This window comes from Malurus melanocephalus, unplaced genomic scaffold (assembly GCF_030028575.1).
Source record: "Malurus melanocephalus ecotype Western Australia unplaced genomic scaffold, MMel_1.1 scaffold_282, whole genome shotgun sequence".
NCBI lineage: Eukaryota > Metazoa > Chordata > Aves > Passeriformes > Maluridae > Malurus > Malurus melanocephalus.
The window spans coordinates 835,349-852,048 of NW_026623514.1; the positions used below are offsets into that span (position 1 = coordinate 835,349).

The following is a 16,700-nucleotide window of genomic DNA, read 5'->3' on the forward strand; positions in this document are numbered from 1 at the left end:
AGATTGTTGTGTTCCCTTGTGGTTCTTCTCCACAGATTACTTGGCAAATGTTTTGGCCTCCGTAAAACGGAGAGAAAAATACCTGTTAGCCCCAAGAGAGGCAAGCTTAGCTTTGGTRCCTGCATTAAACATTTTTGCTGCCCTCAAAAGAGGGCTTCTCTAAGTGCAAAGTATCTTTTTACTGGCTCAGTTTAGGGTGAGAATGAATGTAAGCMAATTATCATCAAAGCAAAACTCTGACCAGCTTTGAAAAGGCTTGGACTTCCAGACTGAAACCTTTTGACTGAATATCTGGGAGCCTGATCTAGATGCTAACAAGCAATTCAGGTGGAAAGGGATTAGAGAAGCCCCAGAGTGCAATGGATGCAATTTTCTGTTCTCTGTGAAGGAACAGACTGAACAGAATGAACTATTCTATATTCTTGGTGTCTCCAATCCTGTATTTATTRGTCTCTGCTGATGAGCAAATACAGAATTTTCATACTCTGTTCCTCTGAACTAATAYCACTGCGAGGTCAGACTAAAACTTGCTACACTAATACCAGGCAGGGTTTTTTTACCTCCTTTTACAGGAGTTGAGGATCTTCTCACCACACAGCTAGGGCTGAGAGGATGGCAGAGATTAACTGGCACCTTTCGATAAACAGCTGGTGCATAGTGCTGTTCTTGCCTGTGGAAACTTAATACTGAATTAATTTTTTTTTATTGCATTCCCTCACAGTTGGAACAATCCCAGAGCAGCCCAGCCAGACTGTTACCCCGTCTTCTCTTGGAGCAGAAGTGAGAAGCCGTGTTCCCATTGCTGGTGAGTTTGGTCCTTACCTTCCTTTGTTGCTCCTGTGGATAAAGTTAGAACTGTAGTCTCAGGGCACTCTAGGTTGGGTTGGTGCTTCAGCAGCTTCTCTGGTTGCTTGGCCAGCTGGGATCTCTGTGTGCTGGTAGGAGTTGGGGTTGATCCATTCACATCCCATCAGCCAGYGTTTTCYAGYGCTGACAGACCCTGTGTCRCAAAATCTCRMATTTGGGMYTTTGAAGCCAATGGATTGAATGAARGAAAAGCATCTCAAAAGCTCCAACACCTCCTCTGCCCAGGGGTCTGTTTGATGTGTATTTTCCTTGCTGCTGAGCTCTGACAGAGACAGGGTCTGTGTCTCTGAAAGGGCAGCAATGAAGGAAAGAAGCTGTGCTTTTATTTCCCTGTTGTTCCTATCTCATTCTTCCATAGAACCCAAACCCAACGAGGCCTGGCAGTGCTGTGGCTCTGCTCAGTGCCATCCTTAGCCATGCACTGGAGGTTTTGGTCTGTATCTGKGGATTCTGGGATCAGGCTGTCTGTCTGTGTTAGAAGCAGACAGTGATGTGCTTTGTCACTCTGTGCCCTCCAGGTTCCTCAGCACCCGAACAGTCTCCTCGAGGGATGGGCTCCCGGCTCCACAGTGCTCCCAACCTGTCGGATTTGCATTCCTGCAGGCAGAAGATAACCAAGCAGCACTCTGATCCTCTTGTTGCTCACTTTGGTCACACCCCAGGCAGCCAGCCTCTGCAGATTCATGGCTTGCAGCACTGCCGCCAGCTCCGATCCTCCCCAAAGCTCTCCGAGTTCATGCAGAGAAGCCCTTTGCCAACCATAATGGGCTCCCCTACAAAGGTATGCCCAGGAGTCTGCTTTTGGGCCTCTCACAGCTTCATCTCCCCAATCTGGGTGATTTGGGGATGAGCTGCTGCATGAGCAGATAACTCTGACCTGGATTTATCAGCACTTGCTCGTGTCCTGCTGTGGCTGTGCAGTGATCTGTGTGAAATGGGGCGGCGTCCTACTTGCTGTGGGCAGCTCTCCCTTGGCAGCAGCTGAGCAGASCCYGGGGCTGGGAGCAGCAGGGGAAGGAGCTGCCCCGATGGCTGGAGTGCACAGTGCTGGTGGTGGCCGTGGGGACACGGTGACACGGCTGTGACACGAGCCTGTGTCCAGCAGGAATCCCCAGCAGAGCCAGCAGCCGGTGACAGCCCTGTGCCTCATGGGGAGCTGGCACTGGGACAGTGTTTGCTCTGCTTACAAAAGCCTCAGTGGTTTGTTGTTGTTTCATTCTAGTCTTTCTGGGATTAGGGATAAATAASTGTTTGGGGTGGGATTTCTGCCTTTGTTTTAGGCAGGCTGTTAAACATACAGTTTAATTTTAACAGACAAATGAGGACCCAGAGGAACCTTCCTCCTTCATTTTAAAGACAGATCTCTGTTCTTTCTATTCTTCTTAGGCTGTGTCCCCGTTTGAGTTCCCCAAAACCCCAAGTTCCCAGAATCTCCTCACCCTCTTGGCCCATCAGGGGGTCATGATGACTCCGACACGGAACAAGACCTTGCCAGATCTGAAGGAGATGGGTCATTTCCACTGCCAGCAAACTGGGTTGGGATTGAGGCCTGTGGAAGAGATCAAGGGCAGGTGAGCTGGAGTCTGCTTCATACAGTGGTGCTTTCAAACCCCAGATAATGCTGAAGTTGTAGAGAGGCATCTGTAAATACTTTAGTTATCTGTGAGCAGTCTTGGATTGCAAACAGATATGGTGCACATTTTAAAAGTCTTCCTCCACAGGGACAGACCTGGATTTTTTTTTAATGAAAGACTGCAGCTTCACACTATGTTTAGTGTGCAGAGTTTCATCAAAACAAAATCCTGCATCCCCACTTGATGAAACACTGCACAATAAACAGTTTCAACAGTTTTGTGCCTTCTGCACGTAGCAGGAGGTGCTTCAGATGCTCTGTTRAAAGAGARAGAGTGTTTTTTTTCATYTCCAGACTGTTTACTGTGTAGMGTTAGGTGGCTGTGGACCAGAAATGGCACAAAGAAGTGAAGTTAGCTGACACCTKGCACCTGTTGACTTTCAGCATCATGTTGTATGTACTCATTTTAGATCCCTGAGCACAGGCAGGCTCACGGACCTGCTTCTGAAGGCAGCCTTTGGGGCACAGATCTCGGAAGCTGGCAGCAGCGACAGCCTCAACAACGAGAAGCCGATGGAAATTGCAGGTAGGTGGGGAGGCCAGGCAGATCTGGCAGGATGTCCTGGGCTGGGTGAGCAGTTTGCCTGCATCCCTCCTGTGAATGGGAGGCTGCTTTGCCGGTGGCTCTTGGCACAGGAAGAGAGTGCTGTGTGTGAGAGGTGCCGTGGTGTTTGCGTTCCCCCGCTCCAAAGGCTGTGAGTGCTGTCTAACCGCTGGACAGTGCTGTGGTTTTTGTAGGCAGGGCTTCCTCTTTCGGTCCGTCCTGAGTGTGATAAGCTGTGRAAGTGGTGGCCTGGTGCCAGGCAGCTCGAGTGTGCGTGGCTCTGCACGGGTGGGTGTTGTGGGCATGCAGGTCAGGCAGCGAGGAGGGKCAGTGGCTGCAGCAGTGGCTGGCACTGCCCAGGCTCTGTCCTGTGTTCCTGGGGATCTGAGTGTCCCAGGAGAGTCTGCAGCAGCACACCCGCTGGGCGAGGCACCCCGTGCTCTGAGAACCTTCCTGTAATGCCAGTCTGCACCTTTCAACTGTCTCCCCAGCTCCCTCAGGTGCTTACGGAGGGACCCTGCACTCTGGTGCCCGGGCTGGGGGCTCTGCCAGCCCAACCCCAGTGATTTTTACTGTCGGATCCCCTCCCAGTGGAACAACCCCCCCACAGACCACGAGGACCAGGATGTTTTCAGGTAAAGGGCTGATACCTACCTGCCTGTTCCAGTGGGAATGCCTGGGGGCACAGAGACGTGTTTCATTCCTTGCTGCTGCGCACTGGTGATAGCAGAGGGCTGCTCAGAGCAATCTGTAGAGCTCAGCTGGTCTCAGCACCTTGGAGGTTCTTGTGCTGGCTCCTGCCAACCCCAGTCATTCTTGCTAACTGTTCKCACTGGCATTAGTGCCAGAGTGGTTTTCCACTGCTGTAAGAGGCAGACAAACTTTTACATTATTGCTCTCTGCTTCAGGAATAGTGCTGCAGCTTTTTCCTGAGAGGTCAACAAATGTGTTGTGTTCTGATTGTTCTCCCTGTGGGCTTTGAATGAGCTGTAAAAGCTGAGTGTGACTACCTGTGCCCAACAATTTCAGTGCACAAGAACTGTTGGGAGAGGGCCAGGATGGCTCTGTGTGTAAAACTATTGGTGGTGTTACTTATGCTCTGAGCTGCTTAGGCAGGAGATGGGGAAATGCACTCCTGCTTGACAGATTCTCCTTGTAAGACACCAGTGCTCTGGCCTCGTCAGCCAGCASTTGAGGCTGTGGTAATTGCCCCTTTTGGGATAGAGTGTCTGGGAGTTGGAGTCTGTGTTCAGTGTAAGAAAATATTTGGACACATTTTGATTTGCATATTTGGCTTGTTTGAGTTCTTGTCTTTGCTGTTCCTCATCTGAATGTGCTTGACTCTGTTGTTCTCAATTACTTCAAGGAAAGTTTGGATGTCACCATGAATACGCTTCTTGACTGGGAGGGRGGCACATATGGGCTCAGTTCCTGTGCATAACTTGCATTTCCATCCTAACTGAAACCACTCATATCTTTGATTTCCCAGCAGATTGGGACCACAATCCTTTCTTTGTCTCATTTATTTAAAGGGTGAGATCCCAAAAAGTTGTGTGAGGGGCCTGTAGCATGGTGGGGTTACTGTCCAGGCTTTAACCTCCAGCTACTACAGCAGTGTGATGGGTGGAGGATTCAGATTTCCTGTGTGGCTTTTGCAGGGACAGTTGCAATCTGGAAGCAGATCCAAGCACCAGTTTCTAGCAGGTTGATGCTCAGGTGATTAARGGTCTGCCCAGCACTCAGGATGTCAGATGGGAGGCCTGGAATAGGAGGCTGTTGAAAGTGAAACTGCAACAGAGTTAGGTCAAGGTGACCAAAGCAGTGCTGCAGGACAAGCTTTGTTTGTTAGGCCTGGACAGGAACTCCTTATGTCACAGTTAATGCACAAAGTTAGCAGATTTGAAAGCTGGAACTTTTCACCCCAAGTGCTTGRATAAGCCATGAGTAAGGACAGTTCTAAAGGCACATCCTTTCTGTGAGTCATCAGAACAATTTTTCTTGGAATTACAGGGCATCCAGAATGGGATGCTGTAGGTCCTCTCTTCTCTGAGARCTGGAAATTTCTGTGCCTGTCTTTGATGATCCTCTTAGCTTTGAAGAATTGCTGCCAACATGGAGAGAGCTTTGGGAGGAAAGGAGGCTGTGCCCCTCTGCAGATCTGTTGTGTATTTTTCTATTGAAGAACCTTTTGAAGACAGGGTAGGGCAGTAAATTAAAATTGTGGATAGGAGAGAAACATCTTCCTCCAAAGGGCCAGTGACAATGGAAAATACCACCTGGGTAGAATTAGCAGTGTTGGAGCTGGTATTTGGCATCCCCCATCAGACAGAATYCTTCTCTCTGTGGCAGTGTGCTAGGGGTAGGAAACCCTCTGGAAGTGGTGAATGTGTGGTGACTACTCAGACAAAAACTGCTTTGTGCCCCCAGATTGGATTCAGTTGTCAGGAAGGGGAAAATCTGATGGCGAGGGAATTGTCTGATGGACACCATACCTACAGCATCTCCAGGATCCTGGGGTCAGGGTCTTGACTCAGCTGGTCACTGATTCTCTGCCCAGCCTCTTATTTGTGAAGAGGGAAAAGCAGAAGGACATTTAAGGGAAAGCTCTCCCGGCTTGCATGCAGGGTGTTCTAGAACCATCACTTATCAGAGTGCTCATTCAGTGAGAGTGATAGCATGAAGGCAGGGAGCCAGGGTTCACACTGTGCTGCTCCTTKGTGGGGAAGTTGGCTGTGACAGTGTATGGTAAAGATCAGTCCAAGATATTGTGGCAGGATTCCGAAAGGGTTTAGCTAAAATAAGTGAAAATAATTTCTTCTGAATCATCTCCATAAATGATCATCCTTCTGGAAGGTGTTTTGAATCTGCCTGAGTCACTAAGGAGCTTATGCTTATTCTTCATCCTTGTCTCTTCCTCCAAAGCACCTCTTGCTGCCTCCTGTCCCATCCAGAATCCTGAATCCTACAGAACTGTCCTCTCTCCTGCATGAGGAATATCTRCCTGGCCCACTCTTAACACCTGCAGTAATTCCTTTGTCTCTTTTTCTTTGCAGTGGGGTCTTCCAGCTCTCTGAGTTCTGGAGGMTCCTTCAGCGGGCGGCACTTGGCGGTGGGAGCTGCAGGGGAGGCTCTGGAAGGGCCCTCCAGTCTCCGGTACACCTTTGCTGATCCCATCACTGCCAACCTGGAGGGAGCTGTCACCTTTGAGGCACCAGAGCTGCCCGAGGAGACGCTCATGGAGGTGGGTGCATCCCAGGGACAAAGGGCAGGGGAGGAAAAGTAGAGCTAATCTGGACAACTCTATGCTTGTAGTCAAGAGAGTTGCTTCCAAAGGTGGAGCAAACTGGTTCCAGGAGAGCAAGGCCAGTGCAGTGCCCAGAAAGCCCAGAGGATACTTAGCACCAAGCCCTTTATTCCATGAGACAGCCCATGACTGGGGTTAAAATTCCCCATTTCCAGAGTTGAAGATGTAGGCTGGAAGATCAATTCAAGATTTGCCTGGGAAGCAAACCTGGCCTGCTTTGGGCCTCTGYTTTTTAAAAGGCTCAGCATTAGTACTGGCTGACCTGAGAACGTGAGTAGCTCAGTGTGTCAGGTGCCTGSTGCACTTGGGGAGTCGGCAGTGATGTCGTCTCTGCTGAAAGGATCTGAAAACAAAGTAAACCTGACACTTGTGTTCCTGCTGGGGGTGGGGGGAACACCATGTTCTGAACCAGATTGTGGAGCTGAAAGGCTGCCAGGCTCCCCTTCTCTGCAGGCTGGAGCAGAGCAAATGCTGTTATAGCTGAGATATATTTGAAATGTAGGTCAGGCTGCCCATTTGCAGTGGAGGTGGGAGGCAGATTCAGTCRTGCTTTCAGCTCTGCTTTTGATACTTCCTTGGGCTGTCTGGGACTGGAGAAGGCTCTTCGTGCCTGACACTTGTTGGTGATGCTAAAAACCCCAAGATACCAGCAGAGATAGGCACACTTTGTTTTAAGGATGTGGGTTTGCTCTTCTACTTCACATTTTGTTGAGCTCGTTTTTTTTTCTGTCAATTCTGCGCTGAATTTATTGCATTTATTGGCTTCATTACCTGTAAAAGCCACAGGGCAAAGACTTCCAGCAATGATGTGATCACAATAGCAGTCAGTTTAACTGAGCATCCTACCTGTGTGAGGTGACAGAATTTTGGGGCCCTGCCAGCTGCCACCACTGCGGACACTGGTGTGAAGAGAAATGTCCTAAGGAAATACCAGTTTGATCTTGGAATAGCACTCATCTTCTGTGTCTGTAATGAGTCATTTGGCTTCAGTCATTGTTTCTGCTGAGCACAGTAATCCGTTTGCATGTCACAAAACCTTTACAGCAGATTTCAAGACCCTTTTGTGCTCAGTGGAGTTGGCCGGAATGCAAACCTGGCAGGTTTTCTGATTTCTGCTCATCTTTCAGGGCACTGAAGTCTTACTGTTTAAGTGCCCTTGTTTATCTTGAGCAGTGTTGTTGTATTCAGATGGGTGGTTCTTCCATCTKTTGTAAAAGTTTGTTTAGGTGCAGACAAGGCATATTGGAGGCTGGGGTTTAGTTTCTTTTGCAGTGCTTTAAAAACACAATACAGAGATGGCTGTAGAAGACTTTTGATGGCAAATAGGGGGATGACTGCCAGCACAGTTAACAGAAGCTGACTGTAGGCAGAGAGGAAGGGTTGCCTGTTGGTTACAGGTAGGAGGCTGAGACCTGCAAGATCTCTGCAGTTTCCTGCTCTCCCACAAACCTCTTGTATGACTTGGTAATTACTTAATCTCCAAGTTCCTCCTCTGCTTTTAAAGAAAATTGAGGAAGATGGAGATAACACGTCCTCACCATACTGGACTGTCCAGGTAGTAAGGTAGTGGGAGGAGAGATTCATATTCCAGATAGTCAAAGCTGCCTGAGCAGCCAAGTGCCTGAGCCAGTAAAGGAAAGAAAGAAGCTCTCAGATCTTGAGCATGGGGCTTTTCTGTTAAATTTATGTAGGAAACATCCTTGCCACCCCCACTTTGAGAGAACTGAACCAGGGAAGCTTTGAAGACCAAGCAGGTTACCCACTTCTCAACAGAGAATACAAACAATGGAGCTGGCATCTGATCCAGGCAGCAATTTGCTTTGCAGACCCACAAACATTCAGTTTTCCCACAAATACTGGCTTCCCAGAACTGGTTGCAGTGACTTAAGCAATGCAGCTTCCCAGAAATGGGATAATCCCCTTTCATCTGTAATAGCAGTGAAAAAAACTGCTCTGAAATTACAACAGCACTTGGTGTGAGCACTTCCCTCACTAGCTGGACAGGAGTTGCACATTAAAAGTTGTCCTTGCTGTCTCCTCAGAGAATCTCACCCAGGGCTCACTGAACTTTCAGAGGATGAAGGCCCCCTTCATCACAAAGTGAGGGCTGGGATGTAGGGTGGGAGACACTTTCTTGGCAGTTTTCTGTGGTGTAGGAGGTTGTCACTCTCATGAAATCCACATTGGCATTGCTGTAGTGGGAGCAAGAGCTGGGCCCATGSTGCAGATGGTCTCTCCCCCTTCCTGGCTGACTCCTGAAAAAATCTCACAGAGCTATGATGCTCCTTGGGAAGGGAGCTTGTAATTTTAGAGTCTCACCAGTTTCTCCAGGGAGCTGCCTAGAAATTTCTGGCCTGGGGCTGTTGCTTGCTGCTGTTACTGTGGAAGAGGAACCGGTGCAGGTTTTGGGCTGAGTTTGGCCCAAAGCCCTAAAGCAGAGGTGTGCGGGGGTCTGGGGGTGAGGTGTTGTTTCTGTCAGCATTTACAGCTTTCCCTGTAACCCTCCTTTGGCATCCCTTCCCCAGCAAGAGCACACGGACATCCTGCGCAGCCTGCGCTTCACGCTGGCCTTCGTGCACTACGTGATGGAAATCGCTGCTCTCAAGGGCAGCTCCAGTGACATGAGCAGCTCGGTGACATCTGAGTACCAGCTCCAGGAGAGCGTGGTGGCCGACCAGATCAGCCTCCTGAGCCGGGAGTGGAGGTAAGGATGGCCAGAGAGGCTCCCAGGGCTTGTCRCTCCCTCCCACCCCACACATCCTTATGCACCCACAGTTGTGGGGACACGGAGCTGCTGTCACTCTGCTCTGTTTGCATTGCAATGTGTTTTCTTTGCAGCTATGCAGARCAGCTCGTGCTGTACCTGAAAGTGGCGGAGCTCCTGTCCTCGGGGCTGCAGATGGCCATAGAGCAGATCAAAGCTGGCAAGCTGTGCCTCTCCTCCACTGTCAAGCAAGGTAAGGGGCTGCTGTACTCGTGAGGCAAAGGACTCACCTGGAATGGAACTACTTAAGGTGTCACAGAGGGTATGGAGGGGGTGGAACCTCACCAGGTTGGTGGAACCTCATTTGTGATCATCTCCTTGTGCAGCAGGATCTTTATCCACACTGAGAAYGTTCCTCTCTTCACACTCACTTTATGTCTCAGAGCTACTGTCATGCTGTTTTGAGACTCTTCAGCACTAATTAGCAGGGGGGGATGTATCTTATCTGATTCTTGTATATCTCTGTCTCAGGTGTTTATTTGTACTTGATGTAAACCCATCTGAATTACACAGGGCATGTCCTAGGAAGWGCTTACTCAGCAAACAAAAACCTGTCCTGGCAGTGATGATTTTTCAAGTGAAACAAAAACACAGGAAKTGAAGTACTGGTAATGCCAGAGTCACTTCATTGCTGGTATTGCAGCCTTACATTTGCATTTGACTGGCTGTGGTGAGAGCTGGCTGTGGTTCAGTGATTAGAAAAAATAATTTTAAAACTCCCATTGTAATATTACTGAGGGACCTTTTTGGAGCACTTGAAATATTCGACCCACTAGCCACCTACTTCAAGAGCTTTGTCTTTGCAAATACTTGTGCTGCATTGGGATGGGGTGTAAAAAAATGGAAGTTAAATACGATGAGTACACATATGTAGCAGGCAGTGTGGAGCAAAATACACCAGATTTAGCTACACATCTTCCACAAGTTCAGGCTAAACAGGAAAGTTGTCATAACCCAAATAAATCACTCCTTTTCAGAGCAGATTGCAGCTTCTAGATTTGTAGTRTCATTTGTCCTTCAGTGTGTGAGAATTGGGCAAGGCTGGCTTGTCTTGTGCAGAGTGGGGATTTTCAAATGTGCCTGTAGGAGTTAGTACTCATCAGATGGTGGGAGTTTGTGTTCAGTACTCTGTAGATCATGCCATGTAGCTGGGGAGACTCAGCCTGTGGCATYCCTTGCTGGATTGTTATTTAATCACTCAGAGTCATTCAGAATTGATTCCCAATTCTCTATTCCATACCCTTCCCGTACGAGCTGCCATGTGTCAGGAAAGGAGGTGGCCTTTCACAGGCATCCATATCTTTACTTAGCGGGACAGCAGAGTCCCAGGAGAGATTCCCTTGCTTAGTCAGTGCTGCTGATCCACACAAGAGCTCCCACAGGCGAGCCACGCTCTCCTTCACAGCACATCATCACCCATCAAGCAGCAGAAGCTCTGTATCTGCACGTCTGCTGCTGCTGCTGCTGCTGTGTGAGACATCCTGTACGGAGCTAACTGCTCCTGCCTTGTGACAGCTGAGGGAAACAAAAATAGACTCAGCCTCAGGTGAACCAGACTTGTGTAGGAGGTGCCATATGCAGGCTTGTAACTGGTGAAGGTGGCAGAGGAAAGGGAGAGGAGCCTCTTGGGGCAGGGCTGTCCTGTCAGTCCCTTGGCTTTAACGTAACCCTGTTGGTTTTGGCTTAATCCTTTGGGGTGCTGCACGTGGAGATGGGCAGGCACAGGCAGAGCTGGAAGCAGTGCCTAAAGCATTTCTGTCTTTTACTGCAGTTGTGAAGAAGCTGAATGAGCTTTATAAATCCAGTGTATCCTCCTGCCACTGCCTCAAYATGAGACTGCAGAGGTTCTTCTTGGACAAACAGAAGCTGATGGATCGGATCAACAGCATCACTGCAGAGAAGCTCATCTTCAGCTACGCTGTGCAAATGGTAAAATCCTCACAGTRCCTGGGGCTGGGGTTAGCCCAGAGYRGTGTTGGGCATYAAAGGCTCCTGCTGGTGGCCTTAGCAGGTGGTTTCCCTCATGATGCTCCCCTCTGGACACATGCAACTGAGGGACTGTGCTGGGAAAGCTKTGTCTGCTCAGGGAGTAACCTCTGGGCATTGTGTTGTTGCCCTCAGGTGCAGTCTGCAGCCCTGGATGAGATGTTCCACCACAGAGAGGACTGTGCACAGAGGTACCACAAAGCTCTGCTGCTAATGGAGGGGCTCTTAAACATCATCACTGAACAGGGGGACATAGAAAACATCAGTAAATGTGAGTATTTGGTGACTTTTGTTTTTTTCCCCCAACTAGAATACATGAGCTCTTTAGCTGCATGGATGAGAAATTTCAGTTCCCAGCACTGTTTTTTCCCTTTGGCTACATCTTGGTGGACACAGCAGAGATATCTTGGCTTGTCACAGCTCCTCACAGCCTCCTGTTTTCCCAACAGAAGAAGCCTTTTATGGCTGGGGCTTAATCACCTCTGTTGCCTATTCCTGCAGAAGGTGGGAAGAGTGGATAGGGAATAACCATAATCTGTAGGAGCAGCTTGGCTTGGCCTGGGCTCTGCTCCACCACAGCCATCCCAGCCCACCTGCAGCACTSYCAGCAGTGTCCCTGTGCTCAGAGGGGGAGGCTGCAGCTGGCAGACCATGTGCCTGTCCCCTCTGCTGGCCACCCACTGCCTGCCTCGGGCCATCATCCAGCACTGGATGGCTCTAGCTGTCCGTGGAGGCAGAGCCCTCAGATGGGTAATGAGAGATTCCTGTCTCCAGGCACTCAGTTAATCATCAACGACTTTAACAGCTGACAGGAGGCTCAGTGAAGGGAGAACAAAGGGAAATGGGCAGGTGGTGTGTRGTACTGGAGGGCTAAATGAATAATGATTACTAAGTAGTTTATTGTACTGTTTCTTACCAAATCTAGACCCCATCTTTTGATCAGAGATACAGTTAATGCATGTAGTAGATTTCTTTTYCCAGTAGTTACCCTGGTATTCCAAGTTCCAGCTCCCTCACAGAGCTGTTCTCTGGTAGGCAGCAGTGGGTGCRCATTTCRTTTTAGATCTCAGGTCTGTGATTAYGTGTYTCTGAAAAGCAAAATGATGAACCTAGAAATACAGCAGGTGTTCCTGTGAGAGGTATGAAYTCCACCAAACTTTGAGCTTTTGGGAGATTTTGGGGTTCAGGTGATGAGGACCTGGTGCTGATGGTGCTGGGTGGGCTCTGTCTCCAGTAGAAGCCATGGCAAATGGTACTGGAGACCCTGAGTCATTTTGTCTGCTGGCAAAAGCCGCTCCAGTAACTGGAAGTGAATAAATTCTTCCTGGCAGATGGTGATCCTTTATAACATCTTGACAYCTCTGTCAGAACTGCTGCCTCCCAGCTTTCCCTGTCAGATCWGAGACTGTTCAACCCTTTGACCTGTCCTTTCCCAGCAGGGTGTTTGTGGTCAGCTCTCTGCTGGCCTAATTGGTACCTCGTAATGATTCTCAAGGTGCTGCTTAGATTTGTTGAAATTTTCCTGTCTGTTTTTCCTCTTTGATTCAGTCTCCACTGGTGGTCTYTATATTGCCAGGAAAATGAGAAGCTGATTGCTTGTGCTGTTTTTTTTTCCCCAGGTAAGCTGTGCATCGAGCGCAGGCTGTCAGCTCTGCTGTCGGGGTTCTGTGCCTGATTTCAGTGGTGTTGTCCTTCACACACCTCACCCCAGCTGATTGCTTTATTCCCAGCAGCCTGTGCTGTGGTGGGAAACGATTCTGGCAGTAGGACACCTGCAGGATGAACTGCTCACTGTTCTGTATTTGGACGTTTTGGGAAGCTGTTCCACAGACTCAGATTCCTTTGTGGGGACGTGTGACTGCAGCAAGCACAAATACTTCCCTGCCYGAAGGCCTGGGTGAAGACACAGCTGATGTGGAAAGGTCTCCCTCGTTGTCAGAGGGGATGAAGGATAGAAGTCTGCCTCTTCCCAGCACTTTGAAGGATAAGACTGCTGCCTATCCCTCTTGCTTAAGAACAGGGTATTCCAGTGCTGTGTCCATTGCAGGCAATGGATGTGCTGAAACTGCTGGCTTCAGTTGATGTTGGAGTGTGTCATTCAGACATAAAGGCCAGTTTATGTCCTTTCCCCTTCCCAGCTGAGAGCCAGGCATCTTCAAGCTCCCTGGCAACTGGAGGCTCCCCTCCATTCTCACCTTTATCCTTTCTCATTGTGTTTATGCCTTGGARTGCTTGGAGAGGAGGGAGTTGGCGTTGTGAAGTAACTCCCACCTCTACACACTGGCTGAGTTGAGGCAGAGGGTGTGCAGCTGCTGGGAAGCTTGGAAATCCCATGGCTGCTGTGTGGGCTCCCTGTCTGCCTGCCTGGATGGGCGAGCGACACAGCCAAAGGGACTGTGCAGGAAACAGGACAACAGAAAGCGTCACACTCCTGGAAGAAGCCAAACTGAATCCGTTCCTCCCTTGGTCCCTGGGCTCAGTGGGATCAATGTGAAAGACTCCTGGCTGTTGAGCTCGGCCTGTCAGCACGTACCTACCTGGAGGAAGCACTAGCGCTGTCCTGCTTTCAGCTGTTGGCTCAATAACCCCTGTCCTGGAGCCCCCCAGACTGTAAACACTAGCTTTGTGAATCAAAGGAGCACTTTACACACTATGGGAACTTTGAGAAGTTGACTTTGCATCACACAACAACCCAGGAACATCACGACTGTTAGGAATGCTGTTCTTTTTATTCCTTTCCTCGCTTCCTGGTTGTTTTATTGCACTACGTGTGTGCRTATATTGATATGTATTCCTAAGAGTGAATATATATTGATATTGATATGGTTTGTGTGTAACTGTACGTATTTAATTGTACTGTATCTCGTGAGTGTGAGGCAAAGAGCACTGCAGAGTCTGTGCTGTTCCTCCTCCACACCAGGCAAAGCTGACTGGCAGTCTGGCAGTACCAAGATTTGTTTTTTATTTAAATGTTCTTTTAAGGACAGTCAGTACAAAGCTCCGTGCTTTTTAAGAGCTGAAGAACAGGCGTTAGGATCCCACGCACTTGGAAATGCATTTTTTAAGAAGTTTTATTTGCTGCTTTGTTTTTGTTTGTTGGGGTTTGTTTTTTTTTTATAAAGAAATCTCATAGCGTTCAGTTTTATGTTCAGCATTTCTTTCAAGGACACTCTGTAGCCAAATGCGACTGCGGGTGCGAGTGGCTGGAGTTCTGGTTGAGGCTTCGGGTGCTGTGAGCATGTGTGTGAGAGGAGCTGCCTGCCTTCCATCTGTCTGTGAGAGYATGAGTGTGACTGACGCTCCAGAGCCGTGGCAGTATTGTGGTAGCGCTGGGCAGAAAAGCATCTTTGAAAGCAACTCGAAACCTCAGGCTTAGTTTTTGGGGATCTAAAAATATTTTGCACATGGTGGTTAAGTCCTCATTGCTTTTTTTTCCTCTCAAGATTGGCACGTTCAGTGTGATACATTACAAGGTTTTTCAGGAGCAACTTCATTGACTTTGGAGCTGGTGCCGTGTTTGGCAACACGGGTGTTTCTGTTCACAGAGCAGAAATGCCAATAAAGAAATTTAAAAATATTTTAAATTGCCCCGACCAGGGAAGCTTAAGTGTAGCTTTCACAAATGCTTCAGTATTTGGCTGCTGTTATGCCGTACACTCACAGTCTGCTGCTTCTGTGGCCGTTTGTGCTTGTGCCTGGGAAAAAAAGAAAAAGGAAAAATAAAGAAGACAACAAACCAATACCCCCCAGCCTGTTATGGACAGAAACACCGAGGAGACCCAGACTGCTTCGGAAAGGCTTTGGCCAGATGTGCAAAGGGCTACGCTGCAGCATGGGAGCCCCAAGCCAGGACTGACTCTGCAATAGCACCCCTGCACCCCGGAGCCTCTGCACAGCCCCCGGGGCTCCTGCCAAGGAGGGGCCCAGCCCGGGATCCACGTCTCTGCAGCGCCCTAGTGAGCCGTGTGTGTGTGGCAAGCTCAGCACTAACCTTCCAGCTGTACTCAATTACTTGAATGTATCAAAATCGTCCACATTCAATGTATACAAGTATATATTGCTCCAAAAAGAATTGTGGTTTACAGACCTACAAGCGATATATATGTATGTGTTTGTGTATATACATGCAAGGCTGTGTGTGTGTATGTGTGTGCATGGGTAGAGATACACACACAAACACAAACGTGTATATATATGTTTTTTTTTTTTCTCTCAATACTTGAAACTTAGCCACTGTGCTTGAATTAAAAAAAAAAGAAAAAAACCAACAAAAAACCAATAAAAACCCCACACAAAATAACCCCAAAAATAGGGGTGGGAAAAAAAAAAAGAAAAATCTGACAGGTGATTATTTTGCCATCACTTTGGTGACTTTCTTTTTTATCTAACTGCATGTAGCGTGAAACCAACTTTTTTGGTGAAAAATATTTATTGCTTTGTAGACAATAAGGTATGCAAAAAAAAGGAGAAAAAAAAAAGAGAAAGAAAACACCCCAAAAACCAACCCCYAACCATCGCTGAAGTTGCTAGTGTAGTCCACCTGCTATTGTCATGGCTTTGTTGCTGTTGCAGCGTTTGTGTCTGGCGTCTTTAATAGATTTCAAGAAACCTCAGTCTAATTACACGTACCTTCAGGTTTGTGAGAGCGTATGATGATGTTCTTTATAAGGTAATGCTTGATACTTTGTCAACATTTTTTATTTGTGTTTTGTGTGACTTTTTTTTTTTTTGCTTTAAATTGTACAACACCAATTTAAGAAAATAAAATTGATTTGAAATTGTTAGTGGCCTGTTTTCAGTACTTTATGATTCCAGTTCATGGAGCATATGAGCGAGGTCTTTATAATGTGTGTGGTTCTACCAGGCTTGACTTTTTGAATGCTCTAGGAGGAAAAGGAAAAGCTAAGCCCTCCATTTGGGATGTGGAAGGGGTGCTGAATTAATTAGTCCAGTCTTTCCACTCTTGCAGTAATTTCAGCAACACAGCTGTAAACTTTCAGGAGCCAAATAGTGTAATTCCACCAAAAGTTTCCCAAAACTCCAGTTGCTGAACWCTCTGTTATTGTTGCCCATGAGCATCACTGGGGAAAGTCCTGCCCACCAGTCCCTGTGTGATGCAGCATCACCTCACACTTACTGGACAGTGTTGTTTTTGTAAGAAAATAATCTTATTTCAAAATCACAATTTACCATGATCTGGAATTGTTTTTTTTTCTTGCTCTGTCCCGTTTATAACCTCTTGTTTCCTGCCCCTGCTTTTCCCACACCAGGGAATTGCTCTGTGGGAACGGTCCTGCCTGGAAGTGCTGGGCTCTTGCTGATGCTGACTCACATGCAGGGACAGTCGATCCCTTCTCCTTGCAGAGCTGGGGACARCTCTGAGAAACTGCACTTCTGTGTGGTGAAAACGAGTAAGACCCCACAGCAGCCCTGGGAAAACTGGTCAGAGCTAAATAATTATAAATTCTGCTGTTGGTTTGACAGCTCAGCACATTTGGATCTTTGTTGAGGTTTTGGGTTTTTATTTTTTTTTTTTGTTGGCATCTTTTTTAAAACATTTTTTCCCCTTTTGTGAAAAAACCTTGTGTATATTTGTTCCCTG

At 48.0% G+C, this 16,700-nt stretch overlaps 1 protein-coding gene across 1 annotated transcript in view; it reads left to right on the forward strand.

Annotated features, from left to right (window-relative positions):
- The window catches only part of ULK1 (unc-51 like autophagy activating kinase 1), a 74,288-nt gene extending 58,854 nt beyond the window's left edge, over positions 1-15,434 (forward strand). Inside the window, exons 18-28 of the mRNA XM_057376584.1 lie at positions 722-805; positions 1,386-1,648; positions 2,254-2,438; positions 2,911-3,026; positions 3,536-3,679; positions 6,098-6,285; positions 8,874-9,052; positions 9,187-9,305; positions 10,884-11,041; positions 11,234-11,369; positions 12,718-15,434. Of these exons, the coding sequence (XP_057232567.1) occupies positions 722-805; positions 1,386-1,648; positions 2,254-2,438; positions 2,911-3,026; positions 3,536-3,679; positions 6,098-6,285; positions 8,874-9,052; positions 9,187-9,305; positions 10,884-11,041; positions 11,234-11,369; positions 12,718-12,773 (1,628 nt within the window). The 3' untranslated portion in view covers positions 12,774-15,434. The remainder of the gene's footprint in view (positions 1-721; positions 806-1,385; positions 1,649-2,253; positions 2,439-2,910; positions 3,027-3,535; positions 3,680-6,097; positions 6,286-8,873; positions 9,053-9,186; positions 9,306-10,883; positions 11,042-11,233; positions 11,370-12,717) is intronic.
- The last annotated feature ends 1,266 nt before the right edge of the window (positions 15,435-16,700 follow it).